This window comes from Pungitius pungitius, chromosome 19, assembly GCF_949316345.1.
Source record: "Pungitius pungitius chromosome 19, fPunPun2.1, whole genome shotgun sequence".
Classification (NCBI taxonomy): domain Eukaryota; kingdom Metazoa; phylum Chordata; class Actinopteri; order Perciformes; family Gasterosteidae; genus Pungitius; species Pungitius pungitius.
This window is the reverse complement of record NC_084918.1, coordinates 107,138-127,881: the sequence shown is the minus strand read 5'-3', so window position 1 is coordinate 127,881 and position 20,744 is coordinate 107,138. Positions and strand designations below refer to the sequence as shown.

The 20,744-nt window shown below is 41.6% G+C and overlaps 1 protein-coding gene across 3 annotated transcripts in view; it reads left to right on the top strand.

Annotated features, from left to right (window-relative positions):
- Nucleotides 1-20,744, top strand: part of LOC119198384 (receptor-type tyrosine-protein phosphatase mu) — an 86,735-nt gene that overhangs the window by 48,484 nt on the left and 17,507 nt on the right. The window contains exons 15-23 of one of the 3 annotated variants that reach the window (XM_037455464.2): nt 1,958-2,139; nt 2,416-2,510; nt 4,497-4,533; nt 6,615-6,689; nt 9,706-9,838; nt 16,108-16,226; nt 16,787-16,861; nt 17,908-17,934; nt 20,323-20,334. In XM_037455464.2, the coding sequence (XP_037311361.2) occupies nt 1,958-2,139; nt 2,416-2,510; nt 4,497-4,533; nt 6,615-6,689; nt 9,706-9,838; nt 16,108-16,226; nt 16,787-16,861; nt 17,908-17,934; nt 20,323-20,334 (755 nt within the window). The remainder of the gene's footprint in view (nt 1-1,957; nt 2,140-2,415; nt 2,511-4,496; nt 4,534-6,614; nt 6,690-9,705; nt 9,839-16,107; nt 16,227-16,786; nt 16,862-17,907; nt 17,935-20,322; nt 20,335-20,744) is intronic. The other 2 variants (XM_037455468.2, XM_037455466.2) reach the window with 2 other exon arrangements.

Below are 20,744 nucleotides of genomic sequence, written 5' to 3'. Positions count from 1 at the left end.
TCCATGTAGAGTTAGTAGTTTATGTAGAGTCGGTAGAGTCCATGTAGAGTTAGTAGTTTATGTAGAGTCAGTAGTTTACATAGAGTCAGTAGAGTCCATGTAGAGTTAGTAGTTTATGTAGTCAGTAGAGTCCATGTAGTCAGTAGAGTTCATGTAGAGTCAGTAGTTTACATATTGTCAGTAGAGTCCATGTAGAGTCAGTAGTTTACACAGAGTCAGTCGAGTTCATGTAGAGTCAGTAGTTTACATAGAGTCAGTAGAGTCCATGTAGAGTTAGTAGTTTATGTAGAGTCAGTAGAGTCCATGTAGAGTCAGTAGTTTACATATTGTCAGTAGAGTCCATGTAGAGTTAGTAGTTTATGTAGAGTCAGTAGAGTCAGTAGTTTACATAGAGTCAGTAGAGTCCATGTAGAGTTAGTAGTTTATGTAGTCAGTAGAGTCCATGTAGTCAGTAGAGTTCATGTAGAGTCAGTAGTTTACATATTGTCAGTAGAGTCCATGTAGAGTCAGTAGTTTACACAGAGTCAGTCGAGTTCATGTAGAGTCAGTAGTTTACATAGAGTCAGTAGAGTCCATGTAGTCAGTAGTTTACATAGAGTCAGTAGAGTCCATGTAGAGTTAGTAGTTTATGTAGAGTCGGTAGAGTCCATGTAGAGTTAGTAGTTTATGTAGAGTCAGTAGTTTACATAGAGTCAGTAGAGTCCATGTAGAGTTAGTAGTTTATGTAGTCAGTAGAGTCCATGTAGTCAGTAGAGTCCATGTAGTCAGTAGAGTTCATGTAGAGTCAGTTTATGTGGAATCAATAGATTTATTTTTTAATTTCAAGAGTCAGACTCTTTTCTCCTCAGCAGATTGAAGCCCCACTGAAGCTTTACATCACCATGGTAACAGACATTATTTGAGGGTTCATCCTTTGTCAGACACACATAGCTGGTATTTATCCGTCCTTTAAAACTTCTCAGCTCGCAGCACAACTCGGGAACAGGAATTTATTTTCAGTTATAATTAGTTCATGAACAAATAGACAATTTTTCATTGGAGGTCTTTCTATTAGTTGTCTGTCTTCATGTCCTTTCGAGACATTTAGGATTTACTACCTGCAGAAAAGATGGAATGAATTATCCGTTTAATGTCAGACTGATCTGAAGTTACAGCCTCCACATGCACAGCGAGTTGATAAAGATGAAGCAGAGTGATGGAGGAGAGGCAGAGCTGACCTTTCTGTGGAGCTGAATAATAAACCAACAGATGGAGGAGAGGCAGAGCGGCTTTTTATGTGCACAGAAATCTTTTCAAATAATATCCAACTGTGTCCCTCAAACAAACTAAAAGCTCCAATGCTCAGAAATTTGAAAACTGCTACAGTGTCCAGATTATTAATATCAGATCTAGAACCATCTATCATCAAGGTAAGGTCATTAAATCTTCAAAACGTGCACCTTATTGCACTATAGTGCTTTAGTCATCTTTAGAGATCATCAAAATGCTCCTCACCTTGTATGTTGGACTTTTATGTGGTTGTTCTTGTGAGAGACACATTTAAACTGATGAATTGATAGAATGCAATTCCCACAATGCATCTGGATAGTTTATTTTCCTTTGGCTAAACAGTCAGATACCAGTCTATCAGACTTCTCAACGGTTCAAAACTAACTAGACTAAGTTTAACTGGTTAGTAAGCTAGCAAGTAGCAACTAGCAATTCTAAAATGTATGAGATAAGTTTTTCCTTTATTAGCCCCACAAAAATTCACAGGGTTGGGGTAACAAAGTGGACAGTGCAGACAAGATCTAGCACATGGGGCAGCTGGGATTCAAACCACCAACCTTGCGGCTCCCATCACTACTCCATGCACCACCATCACCCAGTAGTATTTATATATATATAAATATACAGTATATATATATATATAAAATGACTAACTTTTAAGTGATGTATTCCACCCGTCTGTCTGCAGTAAGTATCAGGTGGTGGTGGAGGAAGAGCGCCCCCGCAGGCAGCGCAGAGGAACGGCAGAGATACTGCGCTGCTATCCGGTTCCGATCCACTTCCAGAACGCAACGCTTCTCAACTCTCAGTATTACTTCAGTGCAGAACTGCTGAGGAGCGAGCTGAGGGCCCCCATGAGCTTCAGTGTGGGTCCGTCTCAGACACACAAAGACACACACATACAGCAAGTTGGTTAATCAGTCAGCTAGTTTGTTAGGTGGTTAGCTATTTAGTTAAGTGGTTAGTTAGTTAGCCAGTTAGTCAGTTCAGTTGTTGTTTATTTGGCTGTCAATAGTTATAAAGTTAGTAAGTTAGGTGGTTACGTCAGTCAATTAATTAACATGTTAGGGTTGTTTGGTTACAGATTTATTAAACTTGCCACAGTTAACAGGTAAGAGTTAACGTTTTACATGCATGTATATACAGGTGATAACAGGACCTACAGCGGTTACTGGAATGCTCCGTTACTACCTCATAAGAGTTATGGTATCTACTACCAGGCCGTCAGCACTGCTAACGGGGTGAGTACACCTGATCCCTAACACACCTGATCCCTAACACACCTGATCCCTAACACACCTGATCACTAACACACCTGATCCCTAACACACCTGATCCCTAACACACCTGATCCCTAACACACCCGATCACTAACACACCTGATCACTAACACACCTGATCCCTAACACACCTGATCACTAACACACCTGATCCCTAACACACCTGATCCCTAACACACCTGATCACTAACACACCTGATCACTAACACACCTGATCCCTAACACACCTGATCACTAACACACCTGATCACTAACACACCTGATCACTAACACACCTGATCCCTAACACACCTGATCCCTAACACACCTGATCACTAACACACCTGATCCCTAACACACCTGATCCCTAACACACCCGATCACTAACACACCCGATCACTAACACACCTGATCACTAACACACCTGATCCCTAACACACCTGATCACTAACACACCTGATCCCTAACACACCTGATCCCTAACACACCCGATCACTAACACACCTGATCACTAACACACCTGATCACTAACACACCTGATCCCTAACACACCTGATCACTAACACACCTGATCCCTAACACACCCGATCACTAACACACCTGATCCCTAACACACCTGATCACTAACACACCTGATCACTAACACACCTGATCCCTAACACACCTGATCCCTAACACACCTGATCACTAACACACCTGATCCCTAACACACCTGATCCCTAACACACCCGATCACTAACACACCTGATCACTAACACACCTGATCCCTAACACACCTGATCACTAACACACCTGATCCCTAACACACCCGATCCCTAACACACCTGATCACTAACACACCTGATCCCTAACACACCTGATCCCTAACACACCTGATCACTAACACACCTGATCCCTAACACACCTGATCCCTAACACACCCGATCACTAACACACCTGATCACTAACACACCTGATCACTAACACACCTGATCCCTAACACACCTGATCACTAACACACCTGATCCCTAACACACCCGATCCCTAACACACCTGATCACTAACACACCTGATCCCTAACACACCTGATCCCTAACACACCCGATCACTAACACACCTGATCACTAACACACCTGATCCCTAACACACCTGATCCCTAACACACCCGATCACTAACACACCTGATCCCTAACACACCTGATCACTAACACACCTGATCCCTAAGACACCTGATCACTAACACACCTGATCCCTAACACACCTGATCACTAACACACCTGATCCCTAAGACACCTGATCACTAACACACCTGATCACTAACACACCTGTGTGTTTGTTACAACAAAGCATCTACATTGTTCTATTCTGTTTGTCATTTCACGTTCAATGTCCTCAACTTTTCTGTCTGTTATAAAACACAGAGAAGTGAAGGCAGAGAAGTCACACACACACACACACACAGATACACACACATAGACATCAGTTTAATGGGAGTGAAGAATCAGCAATCTGCACTAATAGGCTGCAATGGGGGATGTGTGTGTGTTTTCTCATGTATGTGTGTGAAAGGAAGATAATTATGACCGTCACACACGCACATACTCGCACACACACACACACAGATGTTAATAATTGACAGCGGGCAGTTTAATTGCTGTGTGTGTGTGTGTGTGTGTTGAATAATGCAGCAATGTTTTTTACTGTCGCCACACCGCAGAGACGCAGCGCTGTGTGTGTGTGCGTGTGTGTGCATGTGTGTGTGCGTGCGTCAATTTGTTGTCTGTCAGTTAAAACCAGAAAGACTCAAGATGTTCTTTCTTGCTTTTGACCAAAACCTGTCTCACTTTGTGTTTTGTGTGTTTAATTGTAAGTGTTTCAAAGTGTGTGTGTGTGTGTGTGTTTGTTCTTCTGGACAAAATGTCCAGATATGACAGCTAATATGTCGCCATCTGTGTTGACAGGAAACTAATTTGCTTCTCTCCCCAACAGGAGACAAAGATTGACTGTGTGCGAGTGGCCACCAAAGGTAAATAAGTGTGTTGATTTTATTTTGAAGGGCAGTATTTTCAGATTGGATTCATTTATTTACTGCCGAGTAATCAATTGAAAAATGTTTGGTCCAACGGTTACAGTTTTCTCTAAATTTCATTTAAATTGTATTCAAGAAGATGTTTTATTTTCAAAGGCGCTTGTATTTTGGAACCTATTGAGTACTTATGAAAGATAATGAAGATGTTTTATTTTCAAAGGCGCTTGTATTTTGGAACCTATTGAGTACTTATGAAAGATAATGAAGATGTTTTATTCCCAAACGCTTCCGGTAAAATTTGGTTTTAAATATTTTTGCATAAGTTATAGATCAGATTTGACTTTTTAGTAGGTTTATTTCATTTAGTAAAATGTTCAGTACATTTCTCATTTCAACGTTTTTAAAATTATACTTTACTTTTACTATTTTAAATGTTTTGCAACTAAAGTAGGGAACAATATGAATAGCTAGAAATCATGAATTTTATTTAGATTTTATTTTGAAAGAGTGTGCATTTTGCCATGAAACTTTATTATCAACAGTTAAGAATGGTAAGTATAATATCTGCTTTATTTTGAAATGTAAATTAGGTTCTGTGTACTGCTCATATATCCTGGAAAGGGTTTTTCATAAATTGTTACCCAGCAATTTAGTCTGAAAAGTAGAGGATAGATTTGCATCCCGAACTGGATTTAAGTGCCAAGTCAGCTGATGGCGAGCCAATCAGCGGCGAGTCTTTTGGGTTTAATGAGAATCAGACGCCAGTTAGCTGTGGAACGCTAGGCTAATGGTTAGCACACTCGTCCCATCCAGAAGTATAATGACCAGCAGATGGCTACTCGTCCCTGACAGTACTCTCTCCGTATGTCCTCCAGTAACAAGAATACCTCATTTTCTCTACAGACAGACAGACACACAACAGACAGACAGACACACAACAAACAGACAGCACACACTGAACTCTTTGCTATGCTAACGCCAGGCTAATGACCCAAACTCTATAGGTGTCCAGAGACCTGTTAAGCAGTAGAGCTAACCAAGCTAAACACACTGTAATGTCCCCTGATGAATATCCAGTGTTATCACCCTCTACACACACACACACACGCACACACACACACACACACACACACACACACACACACACACACACACACACACACACACACACACACACACACACACACACACACTCATGTATTAACTGTTTGGCTTTAATCAGCTTTTATTGGAGCACAGTTCTGGTGGCTAACGACACCAGATGCTGATTGGCTCTGCTGCTCCCCCGGCACCTGTCAGTCACGCAACAGCAGCCATCCAGAGCTCCCATGGGGGAGTACTTCATCCATCCCCTTCCCATTCAGAGTACCCACGATGCCTTGCAGCGTAGCAGTGAAAGGAAGGCGATGTGAATTTGAAGGAGAGCTCAACGTCACCTGAATGTTAACTGGATATTTTAGTACAAAGAAAACACAGTTTCAACCCCAATGATTCTATTTTATTCTGAACTAGTAGGATGCTCTGAAACACACACACACACACACACACACACCATTCCCCTCACACAGACAATGCACAGGAAATCCACATCTAGAGTGAAACAAACCAGACACAGTGTACACTGTATGTGTATTTATATATATACCATTATATTCATATACATGTGTATATAATGGTATATACTGTGTATATATATATATATATATATATATATATATATATTTACAGTTTGTACGTACATATTTACTATCTTTTGTTTGTTCTTTTTTGGCTCTAAATGTGAATTTCCTCACTTTGACATTCAGAGCTTATATATGTATACATAACATTCTATAAGACTTGTTGCTGTAGAAACACAGTTAAACGCTCTTTGAACTTTTTGTTTCTGCTTGTTTGACTAATGACTGATTGATTGTTATTGACTGATTGGTTGATTGGCCGATTGATAGAACTGATTAACAAGATTCTATTTCAGGTGTGTCACTAATATTTCTGCTTCATTACAACCACTGCCACAGCCTGTCTTTCTATTGGCCTTTTATTTGTGTGTTTCTCTGCATGCCTTCCTGGATGAACAGCTGCCATTATCGTCACCCAGCTCACCACGCCGTACATTCGCATCGCCCCCGCCGCCGGAGACAAGCAGCTCCCAGGTCAGCCAAACCCAAACTAACCCTACCAAACGACAACCAACCACAAAAAACAGAAGCAAACATAACCCTAAGAAATAAAAACTGGGCTTTGCCTCCCCTTGCATGTCGGGGGGCGGCGGTTGGAAATAAGAAAAGTAAAGCCTGGGACTCAATGACGCCCGATCCACTCGGCCAAAGTCCTCGCAGAAATCTTGCAATTATATACGATCAACTCAATACATTTAAGTCACAAGACACTCTGTTCAATATTTGCAAATCAGGAATCAGGAAACATTTATTACCAAAATATGTCGGACATACAAGGAATTTGACTTGGCAGTTGGCGCATAACAGCAGACAAAAAAGATAAAAAATAAAGTGCACCAGCGAACAGAAAGTGACGTGTGTGTGTGCATGTGGAGCGTGGTGGGGGGACCGGTGGGATCAGTCAGGGGGGGCCGGCTCTGTTGATGAGCCCGACTGCCGAAGGGAAGAAACTGTTGGTGTGGCAGTAGGTCTTAGTCCTGATGGACCTCAGCCTCCTGCCGGATGGGAGGGGCACAAACAGTTCATGTCCAGGGTGGGGGGGGTCAGCTACAATCTTTCTGGCTGCTTCAGAGTCCTGGAAGCGAACAAGTCCTGGAGAGACAGCAGATCGCAGCCAATCACCCTCTCTGCAGAGCAGATGACAACGCTGCAACCTGTCCTTGTCCTTGGCAGTGGCTGCAGCGTACCACACGGTGATGGAGGAGCAGAGGATGGACTCCATGATGTAGAAGTGCACCATCATTGTCTTACTGGCGGGTTGAATTCAGCTGCCTCAGGAAGAACATCCTCTGCTGAGCCTTTTGGTGATGGAGCTGATGTTCAGCTGATGCTCCTACTTGAGGTTCCCCAGATGTTCATGATGCTCATCTCTGGAAAAAGAGCTCCGGGAATCACAACAGGAAACATAATTAGTCTTGTGGATGTCAGGGACTGGGACTGTGGCAGACCCAGTAATGGTTCCCATTAACAAATGGTTCTTCAACCTGTTAGAGACTCATCAGACACAGAACCCTCCGGAGAGATTGCTATGTATCTATCAATGTATGTATATACAAAGAGTATGTGGGACATTCATCTCAGACAGCGGATACACATACGTATCCACACACAAACACACACACACACACACACTCTGTAATTCACAGTTCCCAGAAAATTACATTAAAATATTTAGCAGCCTGAAGGTTGAGTATAAAGTGTGTGTGTGTGTGTGTGTGTGTGTGTGTGTGTGTTTGTAAGAGAGGGCTCAGACCTACTAAACAGCTGTTTTCCTTGTACACACACACATGAGAACACACACATTGTAACACAAGCACATTATGACACACACCTCCCACTCAGCGTGACTGGCTGAAGCCCGAAGCAGAAAACAGCTTCTCTTTGGCCTACTGTGACACACACACACACACACAGACACACACACACACACAAAGACACACATACAGATAACTTCCCTCTTCAAAGTGTTTTGATAGCCTTTAAACTGAAAGCAGCACATCTCCCTGCCTCCAGGGCTGTGTGTGTGTTTGTGTGTGTTTGTGTGTTTGTGTGTGTGTGTGTGTCTGTGTGTCTGTGTGTGTGTGTGTGTGCGTGTGTGTGTGACCTTGAAAAGACAAAATAAAAACCGAATAAAGAAAACTGTATCTTGGTATAATCCAGCACATTTATTATTATACTGAAACCCAGTTAGGTCAACTGCAGCTGGTCTCTGTTCTCTTCTGGTCTCTGGTGGTCTCTGTTCTATGACCTCTGGTACAGACTGGTTTCTGGGGCTCTCTGTTGGTATCTGGTCTCTGGTACAGACCTGCTTCAGGGGTCTCTGGTCTGTAGTGTGTAGCCTCTGGTACACTGGTCTTTGGTGGTCTTTTGTAGTCTCTGGTCTCTGGTAGAGACTGGTCTCTGGTGGTCTGTGGTCTGTTACTGTCCAGTCTACAACTCAACTGGTACAAAGTCATTTCCTTTTCATTCATTATAAAGATACCTGAGAGAAATGTTTCCACTTTATTATTTCCGTCACAACCAGTTAAACACACAGAAACACCCACAAAAACAAACAAACACACACACACACACACACACACACACACACACACACCCTTTGACTGATGGCAGGTGTCAGGATCCGATTGGGAAAGTGGTGCAGGTCTCACAATGACACACACACACACACACACACACACACAGACACACAGGCAGGTAATGGGTTTTCTATGGGACATCTCATCACATTATACAGTCAGAAGGACTCTCCTCTACACTTCCTCTCCTCTTTACCTCCTCTCTCCTCTTCACTTCCTCTCCTCTTTACCTCCTCTCTCCTCTTCACTTCCTCTCCTCTTTACCTCCTTTCTCCTCTTTACCTCCTCTCTCCTCTTCACTTCCTCTCCTCTTTCCCTCCTCTCTCCTCTTCACTTCCTCTCCTCTTTACCTCCTCTCTCCTCTTCACTTCCTCTCCTCTTTACCTCCTCTCTCCTCTTCACTTCCTCTCCTCTTTACCTCCTCTCTCCTCTTCACTTCCTCTCCTCTTTACCTCCTCTCTCCTCTTCACTTCCTCTCCTCTTTACCTCCTCTATCCTCTTCACTTCCTCTCCTCTTTACCTCCTCTCTCCTCTTCACTTCCTCTCCTCTTTACCTCCTCTCTCCTCTTCACTTCCTCTCCTCTTTACCTCCTCTCTCCTCTTCACTTCCTCTCCTCTTTACCTCCTCTCTCCTCTTCACTTCCTCTCCTCTTTACCTCCTCTCTCCTCTTTACCTTCTTTCTCCTCTTTACCTTCTTTCTCCTCTTTACCTTCTTTCTCCTCTTTACCTTCTTTCTCCTCTTCACCTCCTCTCAGATATTGACAGAGGCTGGGATTGAAACACACACTAATCACTGCATTCATTTAAAGTGTAAGTTCTAGTTATTGAGTATGTTTGCACATTAGATGTGTTCCGTGGCTTGAGGTCCAGGTTGATGATGAACATGAACATGGAGGGGATGTGGTTGCAGGAGCAGCCACCAGGAGGCCTGAGCCGGAGCAGGAGAAGCAGTCGGACCACACGGTGAAGATTGCCGGGGCCATCGCTGGTGTCCTTCTCTTTATCATCATCTTCCTCGGGGTTGTTCTGCTGATGAAGAAACGGTAAGATCAATCAAACCTCATTGATAGTATCATTCTGTCTCCTCTTCAGTCATCGTACGCTTTCTATATTCATGTTTGTATGCTGTTTAGTTTTATCTGATTATTGCACTATACAAACCATAGTTTTTAATCACCAAAGAAAGCATTCAAATGCCCCCCTTTCCATTCATTTGATGCACATTTGTGTTGAATTGTTCTGTCAATCACTGTAATGACCATGAAATCGTTAATGAGAGTAAATGGTGGCTTATAGTATTTCACAGAAGTTGATGTTAGTTTAACAATATAATGGTATTTTATTGGCAGATAAGTGTTGAAATGTAGTTAATGGTAAGTTTTGTTTTGACAATGGTAGTCTATTTGATAAATGTCGTGTTTAGTTAGATGTAAGAATTGGTCTGGTGTTTTATTTGTTAAATAGTAGTTTATGGTTAATGGAAAGAATTGGTTAGACAGTGGTCATTTTTATTACATCATTCCACGTCATTTAGCTGATGCTTTTATCCAAAGCGACTTACAATAAGGGGTTCGGGTTAGGTTAGGTTAACCCTAGTCCAGGGTTAGGTTAGGTTAACCCTGACCCTGGACCAGGAGATGGATCAGTACCTGCGCCTCCTTCTGAGAGACAAGGGGTCGTGTTCTCCTGATGTTGGAGAGCGTGGACCTTCAGGATCGTGATGTTGCGGTGATGTTGGGGGTCAGGTGTCACATCGAGGCAAAGTTAACAGTCAGGTCCCGTTTAGGAGAATCTTTCCCCTCAAACAGAAGTAGTTGGGTCTTGTCGGGTTGATCTTCAGGTGGTGGACAGACAGACAGACAGATGTCAGTCAGACAATTCAATGGTTTAATGGTAGTTAATGGTAATTAGTGTTTGAATTTAAATTGGTGAATATAGAATAAGTTATGTTAATGAGAGCATATCATTTTTCATAGGCATTTATGTTAAACAATAGAATGGTATTTTATTGAGGTAATGGTCACTGTGTTAAAAAGTAGTAATTATTGGTTTTATTGTATTAATTCATATTGATGAACGATTCATGTTGTATCTTTTTACTTTATTCATTTTCACTTTTACGGAATGTAAATATATTTTTGTACCTATTTTAATAGTGGTAGTATGACATGTAGATGAATTTAGTTACATCAAAGAAGCACACACACACACTGACTCACACACTCATAGTGAGGATGATAAGGATAAATAATGGAGCAGATTGCAGCGGTAATCACCATTAAAGTATATGTGGATCTACTTTATTCTCCAACATCAAACACACAACCCTGCTGGGACACACACACACACACACACACACACACTTAAACACAGAGCAAAGCTTCTGTGTTTGCAGAACGTCGACGATGAGAGAGAAATTTAGATGAAAGAGCGTTTTATTCTTTGTTTTTTTCCACAGTTGCCTCTGGCAGAATGGCTCCAGGCTACAGAAACACACCCATCTACACTTCACACACACATTCATGAGTATGTCTGGGTGTGTGTGTGCTGTGTGAGTGTGTGTGTGTGTGTGCAGAGCTCCAGTCACACTCCTCTGTTGGGTGGATGGAGCTCTGATCTCTTTAACAGATACTAGAGAGAGGAAACGTCTCTAATGAGCTTTTTAATACTGACGGGGTGCGTTTGATTTTCACTCTGCCAGCAGACAGAGGTTAGACTCATTACAGCCGGAGTGATACAGGAAGCTGTCTGGATTCTGATCGGACTCAGTCACCAGCAGGTCTTTGTAGGACGGCGTGTTAATACATCTCTGATAGGTGGAGGGATATGGAGCCACAAAGTAGTCCTCAGGTCAGCAGGCTATTAAAGGATAATCATAACACGACAACAGCCTCTATCTTCTTCTCTGGCTTTGCTTTAGCAATACTATAATGTGCAAATACACATCAGCAAATGTACTTAAGGTATCAAAAGTAACAATATTCTTTTTATTATATTAAACATAGTTGTAACTAGTAACTTTAACCTTCACATCATTGTAATACTGCTTCTTTGATGTAGGGGATTTAAGTGGAAATTGACTTAGTAATAATTACAATAGTACTACTATATTAACTGAATACTACCGTATAAATAAAGTACGACTACATTCATATTTAAGCCTCTTCTAACCTGTATCCATAATAACCAGATCTAGTCAGAGGTGGTCCTTCCCCCAACTCACTTTAATTGACACATTCTTTCACCCAATCACCGCTCTCCTCCACCTCCACACAGAATGATGTAGCTCATCTGTTCAGTTCTTCTCTCTGGGACATTAATCTGTTGTTTTTCCTTTTTCTGTTTTTCTGTTTTCTCTTTCCCTCCATTCCATCTCTCCTCTGCTCTGCCACCCCCCCTTTCCCCCACCACTCAGACGGAGAAATTATCACTCCTACACTTACTACCTGTGAGTAACCTGTTTGACTTGCAACCCCTCACCTGTAACTATCACCTTCACAACATGCCTCAACACCTCAAAGCTGAACTCCACGTGTGTCCTGCCTGTATCCCTGCACACCCTAACTGACCTCTGACCTTCAACTCTTAACCTTTGATACCTGACCCTCCAACCTTCAAAAAAAAGATTTTCTATAGAGAGAAAGGGAGGAAAATATTATCCATCAGCTGAATGATGGAGTGAGTTAAAGAAACTTCACACATTTATGTTTGTGATTTATTTCACTCGCTGCTTTAATATTATAATGCACATATATAATATAATGAATCTATTAGGTCATGAACTCTATAGATCTATTACGTTATGAAGCACTTATGTTGCACGCATACACACTGTAAAGCCCTCTGAGACAAATTTGTAACTTAATAAAATGAATAAAATTAAACTATAAATCGATTACGTTATAAAGCTACAACTATAAATTTCGTATATTATGAGGCTACAGCTCAATACATTCATTATGTTATAACTCTACATCTGGTAACTCTGCATTATAATTCTGCAGCTCTATAAATCTCTTACATAACTCTGTATCTCTATACAGCTATTATGTCATAACTGCAGCTCTATCAATCTATTACATTGCAATCCTGTATCTCTATAAATCTCTTGAGATGTAGTACAGTATAAAGTACCGTATGTATCTCTTGAAGTATAAAGTACACCATATAACTCTTAAATGTAGAATAAGGTACTTGAAACCTGTGAAATATATGCTGTACTATGTACTTATTGAATTATAAAGAGTAGAAAGTACTGCTTCTGGAGGACATTTTCTTCCTCCTGATTGGTTGAAAACTGATGATTCCCTCCAGGTATCTCCGACCCCCTCCTCCTCAGGTCACTGAGCGTCTGAATGTGTGCGAGTGTTTGCGTGTGTGTGATTTTGTGTATGTGTGTGGGCTTGTGTGTTTGGTGGATTTGATAAAATGATTGTTACAAGAAGAAACACACGTATACACACACAAACATATACACATGGTCTGACATAAACCATTACCATTATCCTTTCACTCGTTAGATTAGCATTGATTAGCTTGGACATGCTTCTGTTGGTTATTGTCGTTAAATCAATCAACCTGCAACACCTCGTGGACGATGTCATGACACACACACAGAGTGTTGAAGTGAGATATAAAAGCTGTTTTCTTGATAAAGCGCAGGTAGGTTTCAGTGTGGGTGTGGGGTCAGAGGTCAAAGTTAAGTCCAGTCAAAGAGGTTGACACTGCAGGAAGGGTCATTTTGTGTCTCTTTGTAGTGTTTTTTTATGTCTTTGTAGTTGTTTTGAGCGTCTTTGTTTTGGATTTGGTCTCTTTGAAGATGTCCTTTCTCTTTATATTGGTTTTGTGTCTTTTTGTAGTTGTCTTGTGTCTCTTTATATTAGTTAGATGTCTCTTTATAGTTGCCATGTATCTCTTTGTATTTTTTTGTGTCTGTTTGGAGTTGTCTCGACTCTCTCTGTAGTAGTTTTGTTTCGTTGTAGTTGTCCTGTGTCTCTTTGGAGTTGTCTCGAGTCTCTCTGTAGTTGTTTTGTCTCTTTGTAGTCGTCCTGTGTCTCTTTGGAGTTGTCTCGAGTCTCTCTGTAGTTGTTTTGTCTCTTTGTAGTCGTCCTGTATCTCTTTGGAGTTGTCTCGAGTCTCTCTGTAGTTGTTTTGTCTCTTTGTAGTCGTCCTGTGTCTCTTTGGAGTTGTCTCGAGTCTCTCTGTAGTTGTTTTGTCTCTTTGTAGTCGTCCTGTGTCTCTTTGGAGTTGTCTCGACTCTCTCTGTAGTAGTTTTGTTTCGTTGTAGTTGTCCTGTGTCTCTTTGGAGTTGTCTCGAGTCTCTCTGTAGTTGTTTTGTCTCTTTGTAGTCGTCCTGTGTCTCTTTGGAGTTGTCTCGAGTCTCTCTGTAGTTGTTTTGTCTCTTTGTAGTCGTCCTGTGTCTCTTTGGAGTTGTCTCGAGTCTCTCTGTAGTTGTTTTGTCTCTTTGTAGTCGTCCTGTGTCTCTTTGGAGTTGTCTCGAGTCTCTCTGTAGTTGTTTTGTTTCGTTGTAGTCGTCCTGTGTCTCTTTGGAGTTGTCTCGAGTCTCTCTGTAGTTGTTTTGTCTCTTTGTAGTCGTCCTGTGTCTCTTTGGAGTTGTCTCGAGTCTCTCTGTAGTTGTTTTGTCTCTTTGTAGTCGTCCTGTGTCTCTTTGGAGTTGTCTCGAGTCTCTCTGTAGTTGTTTTGTCTCTTTGTAGTCGTCCTGTGTCTCTTTGGAGTTGTCTCGAGTCTCTCTGTAGTTGTTTTGTCTCTTTGTAGTCGTCCTGTGTCTCTTTGGAGTTGTCTCGAGTCTCTCTGTAGTTGTTTTGTCTCTTTGTAGTCGTCCTGTGTCTCTTTGGAGTTGTCTCGACTCTCTCTGTAGTAGTTTTGTTTCGTTGTAGTTGTCCTGTGTCTCTTTGGAGTTGTCTCGAGTCTCTCTGTAGTTGTTTTGTCTCTTTGTAGTCGTCCTGTGTCTCTTTGGAGTTGTCTCGAGTCTCTCTGTAGTTGTTTTGTCTCTTTGTAGTCGTCCTGTGTCTCTTTGGAGTTGTCTCGACTCTCTCTGTAGTTGTTTTGTCTCTTTGTAGTCGTCCTGTGTCTCTTTGGAGTTGTCTCGAGTCTCTCTGTAGTTGTTTTGTCTCTTTGTAGTCGTCCTGTGTCTCTTTGGAGTTGTCTCGAGTCTCTCTGTAGTTGTTTTGTCTCTTTGTAGTCGTCCTGTGTCTCTTTGGAGTTGTCTCGAGTCTCTCTGTAGTTATTTTGTCTCTTTGTAGTCGTCCTGTGTCTCTTTGGAGTTGTCTCGAGTCTCTCTTTGGTCTCTTTGTAGTCGTATACATTGACATCGTTTCTACACTAATGAACATACAGACCTTGTTGTTTGGATGCGATGCAGCGAGTCCTTTTTGACTCTTTGTGTGTCTGAGTCAGAGCAGCTTGTAGCTTGTCTGGCTGAGGGAGACGTGAGGGGGAGGAAGGCAGCACCTTGCCTCGGGGCGCTTTCACCGCCCCCCGAATCACACAGACGCTTTCACAGTACTCGCACTTCTTACTTTAAAAGCCTTTTTTATATTTATTTATGTATCTCAGTATTCTTTGCCGTTTCCATCTTCAGGTCACGGTTAAACTTTGCACTTTGTGCGTGTGTGCGCACACGTGCATACACGTGCGTGTGCATGTGAGCAATCGGACAAATGGATGTTCTTTTTATTCACACACTCGAAATAGAAATAGAGAGAAATCAAGCTTTTAAGTGTTTTTTTTGTGTGTTTGTGTGTGTGTGTGTGTGCATGTGTGTGTTTGTGCTTGTGTGCGTGGTGCAGATGATGGTAGATGGACAGATGCAAGGATGAAAGTATGTTTTTTGTGGTGTATAGACTAGCAGTTTATTTTTCTGTGGTTATACAAAAGACAAATGAATCGCGACATGATTTATATGAATTTCCATATAAAATGTTTTTTTACTGAATTTAGGATGAATGAATTCATTTCATTTTGCAAACAAAAGTTATTTGTATTAACAATGAAACAAAACAAGAACTCATTAAGAAAAACCTTGTGTAAATTCTTCAGCTGTGTAAATCATTCAGGAATTTAATTGCGGTCAGTTTTATTGTGTAGAATGATCATCATGAGGTCACAGAGGTCGTCAAAGGTCACAGCCGCTGAAACAAACGCAATCAGCTGTCACTTTTATTTCTTCATCACTAGAATCCTTCAGAGTTTCTATTTCTTCTCTTAAATTGTTGTTCTTCTTTGAACCTCTTCTTGGTGGTCGGTTCATGATTCTCATTGATGGACGGATTGTTTATTTTTGTCTCTACAGGAAGTTGGCAAAGAAGAGGAAGGAAACGCTGAGCTCCAGACAGGAAATGACGCTGATGGTCAACAACTCCCAACACACAGCGATGGTGGACACACACACGCACACACTTAGCGGATGCAGTGAGTACACACAAACCCTGGGACATCAAAAATGGAGGACTTTTATTTTGAAAATATAGGCCTTAAAATAATTTTGAAAGATGAAAATATAAAAAAAATGTGGTTAAAATTTGTCTGAAAAAAAATAAAAAGTCAAGTTGAAAGGACATCAACAGCAACACAATGAGACAAAACATGAAGACAGCCTTAGAGACCAAATTGTCTTCTTGTCTGTTTGCAGTTATTTAGTGTCTTTATAGTAGTTGTGTCTCATCTCTGTTTTTGTTTGGAGGCTATTTGAAGTTGTTTAGTGTCTCTATAATGGTTGTGTGTCTTTCTGTAGTTATTTTGCGTGTCTCTAGTTGTTCTACGTCTTGTGGTATTTCACAACTTTGTCTTTGAAGTGAGACTTTGTTAATGAAGTCCATCTCATCTTCCAAGTTATCAACATTTTAGAATAGGGACGATGATGATGATGATGATGATGATGATGGAGAACAATATTGAGCTCTATGGATAGAGGAAGAATACATTTCTGTCTCAGAGTACATTAAGGTAGTGTTTGTTGTTTCTCCTTCCAGCTGTGTCTTCTCCATCTTCCTTCACCCTTAAAACAAACACCATCAGCACCACCGTCCCCAACTCCTACTACCCAGGTAACACACAACACCCAGGTAACACACACCACCCAGGTAACACACAACACCCAGGTAACACACACCACCCAGGTAACACACACCACCCAGGTAACACACAACACCCAGGTAACACACACCACCCAGGTAACACACAACACCCAGGTAACACACAACACCCAGGTAACACACAACACCCAGGTAACACACAACACCCAGGTAACACACACCACCCAGGTAACACACAACACCCAGGTAACACACACCACCCAGGTAACACACACCACCCAGGTAACACACAACACCCAGGTAACACACAACACCCAGGTAACACACAACACCCAGGTAACACACACCACCCAGGTAACACACACCACCCAGGTAACACACAACACCCAGGTAACACACAACACCCAGGTAACACACAACACCCAGGTAACACACACCACCCAGGTAACACACACCACCCAGGTAACACACAACACCCAGGTAACACACAACACCCAGGTAACACACAACACCCAGGTAACACACAACACCCAGGTAACACACACCACCCAGGTAACACACACCACCCAGGTAACACACAACACCCAGGTAACACACAACACCCAGGTAACACACAACACCCAGGTAACACACAACACCCAGGTAACACACACCACCCAGGTAACACACACCACCCAGGTAACACACAACACCCAGGTAACACACAACACCCAGGTAACACCCACCCACTCAATGGGACTGTGGCTCAGTGGTAGTCTGCATGTCAATGTGTCTTTGGCCCAGACACTGACCCCAGATCAGAGCTGTGTGAATGCTAGTTCATTCTGATGGACCCTGTGTGGTAGCTCCTGCTGTCAGTCAATCAATGAGTGTTATTGGCACATTGACTCACACATAGTCCTCATCTGGATCTCAACAGCAGCCACAGTCCACTGAAGCCAGCTGGGTCAATGATCACCAATGTTTCCATCTTCTCTTCTGTTTTTTCCTTTGTCCTACCTCCTTGTCTGTCTCTCTGTCCTGTCCGTCTTTCTGCTGCGGCTGTGTCCTGGTGGCAGATCCCTTCGTACCGACGGCCATTCTAGGTGAGGCACTTTTCACTTCCTTCCTCAGTAGGACAGAACCAAACAAACTGCAAAGGCAGATAGACAGGAAGTAGACAGACAGGTAAGAAAGGGAAGAGACAGCAGGGTCAAAGGACAGAGTTTGGAGATAGATGATGGAGAGAATGAGAAAGAGAAAGAGTGTGATACTTTGGCTTCATCCATCCCTGCCTGCTTCTTGTTCAGCTGTTTATTTCATATTTTTATATTGATTATTATTTTATTTTATTGCATCTTTGTTTATTTGTTTTCAAAGATTAAATTATAATTATCTTTCTTTCTTTTTCGGTTGTTTATCATTTTTCATTTACTTTTATTTGCGAAATTTTTACTTGTTACTTGTTGATTTTTTCATTGCTTAAAATAATCAAAAAGAATGACATTTCTTTAAATCTTTGGAAAGAATTTATATATATATATATATTTTTTTATGTTTGTATCTTTTGGTTTATTTGTGGTATTTATTTGGAGAACGGCGGTGGGCTTCACTCCATCCCCCCATCCACTACATTCCTGCATGGACACAACACGTCTGGTGGACGGGGGGGAGGAAAACCAGGAGCAATGAAACCAGAGTCACACATCACAATATCTGTCTTTGAGTAGTTTAACATGAAATGAGCAGGAAGCTGGATTAACGCAAAGAAATTCTGTCTGCAATTAATATCTAATAAGATGTTCAATATGGATCTTTAGGCATCAACTCGTAAGAAGATGCTGATCAGCTGGAAGAATTCATTTAAATCACGATCAGTTAGAAAAGCAATTAACAAAGTAAAAAGGTCTCAGGAAACACAAATGTTTATGGAAAAACATGGGAGGAGGATCCTTAAAAAACACCATTATGTAAAGAAATGCAGTTCTCCAGTAAAAAGGGTTCTAATCCTGATGATGAAATGTAGATGATAATACCGAGCGATGCATGGCGTAGGCGGACGGAACGATATAAAGAAAAACAACGAGCAACAGTCACAACCATTCCACACATTCCTGGTCATTACTTTGCACGGATTGGAGTCATTAAATTAGATGTGTCCGTTAGTAATAAAAGGTCACTAATTAGCACTACCAAGCGCTCCCTCGATTGGCCAAGCATGCGTGGTGACCCAACGGCAGGTGATCTACCGGCACTGCCTTGGCGATCCTATTGGGCGTTCCTGCTCTGGGACCACAATGATTAAACCAATGAGATTACATCCACATGTGCTGTATTAAAAACATATGGTGTACTTAGATGTAAATGGGTTAGAGTCATTTTTATAACAGCAAATATATATGAAGAGAAACGTAATACCACCTCAATTATGTGTTTATGTCTTCAGGTTAGCAACTAAAGCTAACTAGAGCTAAATGAGTTGTGTTCAAACAACTCTCATTTTTGTTCAGATATTGGCTTGAAGTTTAACATTTAACAACTGAATGTTTCTTCGACCTAAATCAAAGTGTTTTAGAACCGAAGTGGATTCAAGCAAAATGACAATAATCCAGCCACTAGTTATGTTTCTATAAGAAATGTTGAAATGATTTTTTTTACAACGAAACAAAGCAATATAATCAAGTCTTTATTATGTTGCTTTGTTTCGTTGTAAAAAAAAATCTAAAAGAGATGGTAGTGAAGATCGTTTAATTGAAGTCCTCTTGATGCCATTGTTGTTACTGATCATTCTTCAAACCCACCAACAGTCTAAAAAGTTGTTTGTTCTGAAAAAATAACCAAGATATAACTATAATTATTATGAGGATTGACTTCAAGTCAGGTTTTCAAAACGTTTTTCCTTACAGTGGCAAAGGTACGACCCACCGAACTCTGCCTCTCTTAAATGTCACAAACCCATCCAAGCAATAAGAGCCAATCAGAGGCAGAGTAGTGGCTCCTCCCTTTGGAGTTGAGGACGTCATTCTTCATTGATATTACTTCATTGCAGTGAGATTAAGGAGTGTTTTTTGTAAATAACTGGCTATAAACAAGTGGTCCAATTTAACATTTAACAGGAGTTTCAGAATAAAAGCCTGTTGGAATAACGGGCAGCTGTTTAATACTAAACCCTGATGCTAAATAGTAGACTAATGTCCAAGCAGAGGAAGGGGAGTGCTGTTTCTCGTCTCTCCTCAGGCTAAATAATCTGTCTTCAGACATTGTGATGTGAGCTCAAGCGACGAGTCCTACAATTAAGGAACAGTTAGTCAAGTTAGCTGATGTGCTTCCTGCTTGCTGTCACAAGTTCAAATAGAGCAAGTATGAGCTACTTCCTGTTTGATTCATGCCAGTTATGTGTTTTCAGTAGATTTAGGCCAGGCTCAAGCGAACATTGATGCTTATACCCTGTCTCCTCTCTCTTCTTCCTCTCTTCTATCTTTCTCTGTATAAAGTGCCCATTAATGGTAAGTGGTAAATTTGGGGCTAATGGGGGGACTCATGTTTGGGGGGGACACATGCGCATGGAGCAACACCCACCACATGCTGTGATGTCATCAATTAGCGTCGCCATGCTTGATTTTCCCCCTTTTGTTAAATTGTGACCCAGCATTTCCCATCGAGGCATTTGCGTTGCAGTTTTTGTCCTTGTGCTTGTCTCATTAGTCCCCCTCCATTCACAAACCACTACCTCCATCACATTGCCCATCTCCTCACCCTCGCAATGATTGGTTGGGCTGTTTGGGATAGAGTTTCTGATTGGTCAGTCAGCTCCCAGGCTAGCCAATGAGAGAGCGGTAGAGAGTGTAGGGTAAGGTTTGTCCGCCAAATGTTGAAATGTTATCAGAGTCCTGAACGTTTTTTTCAAGGTTTAACA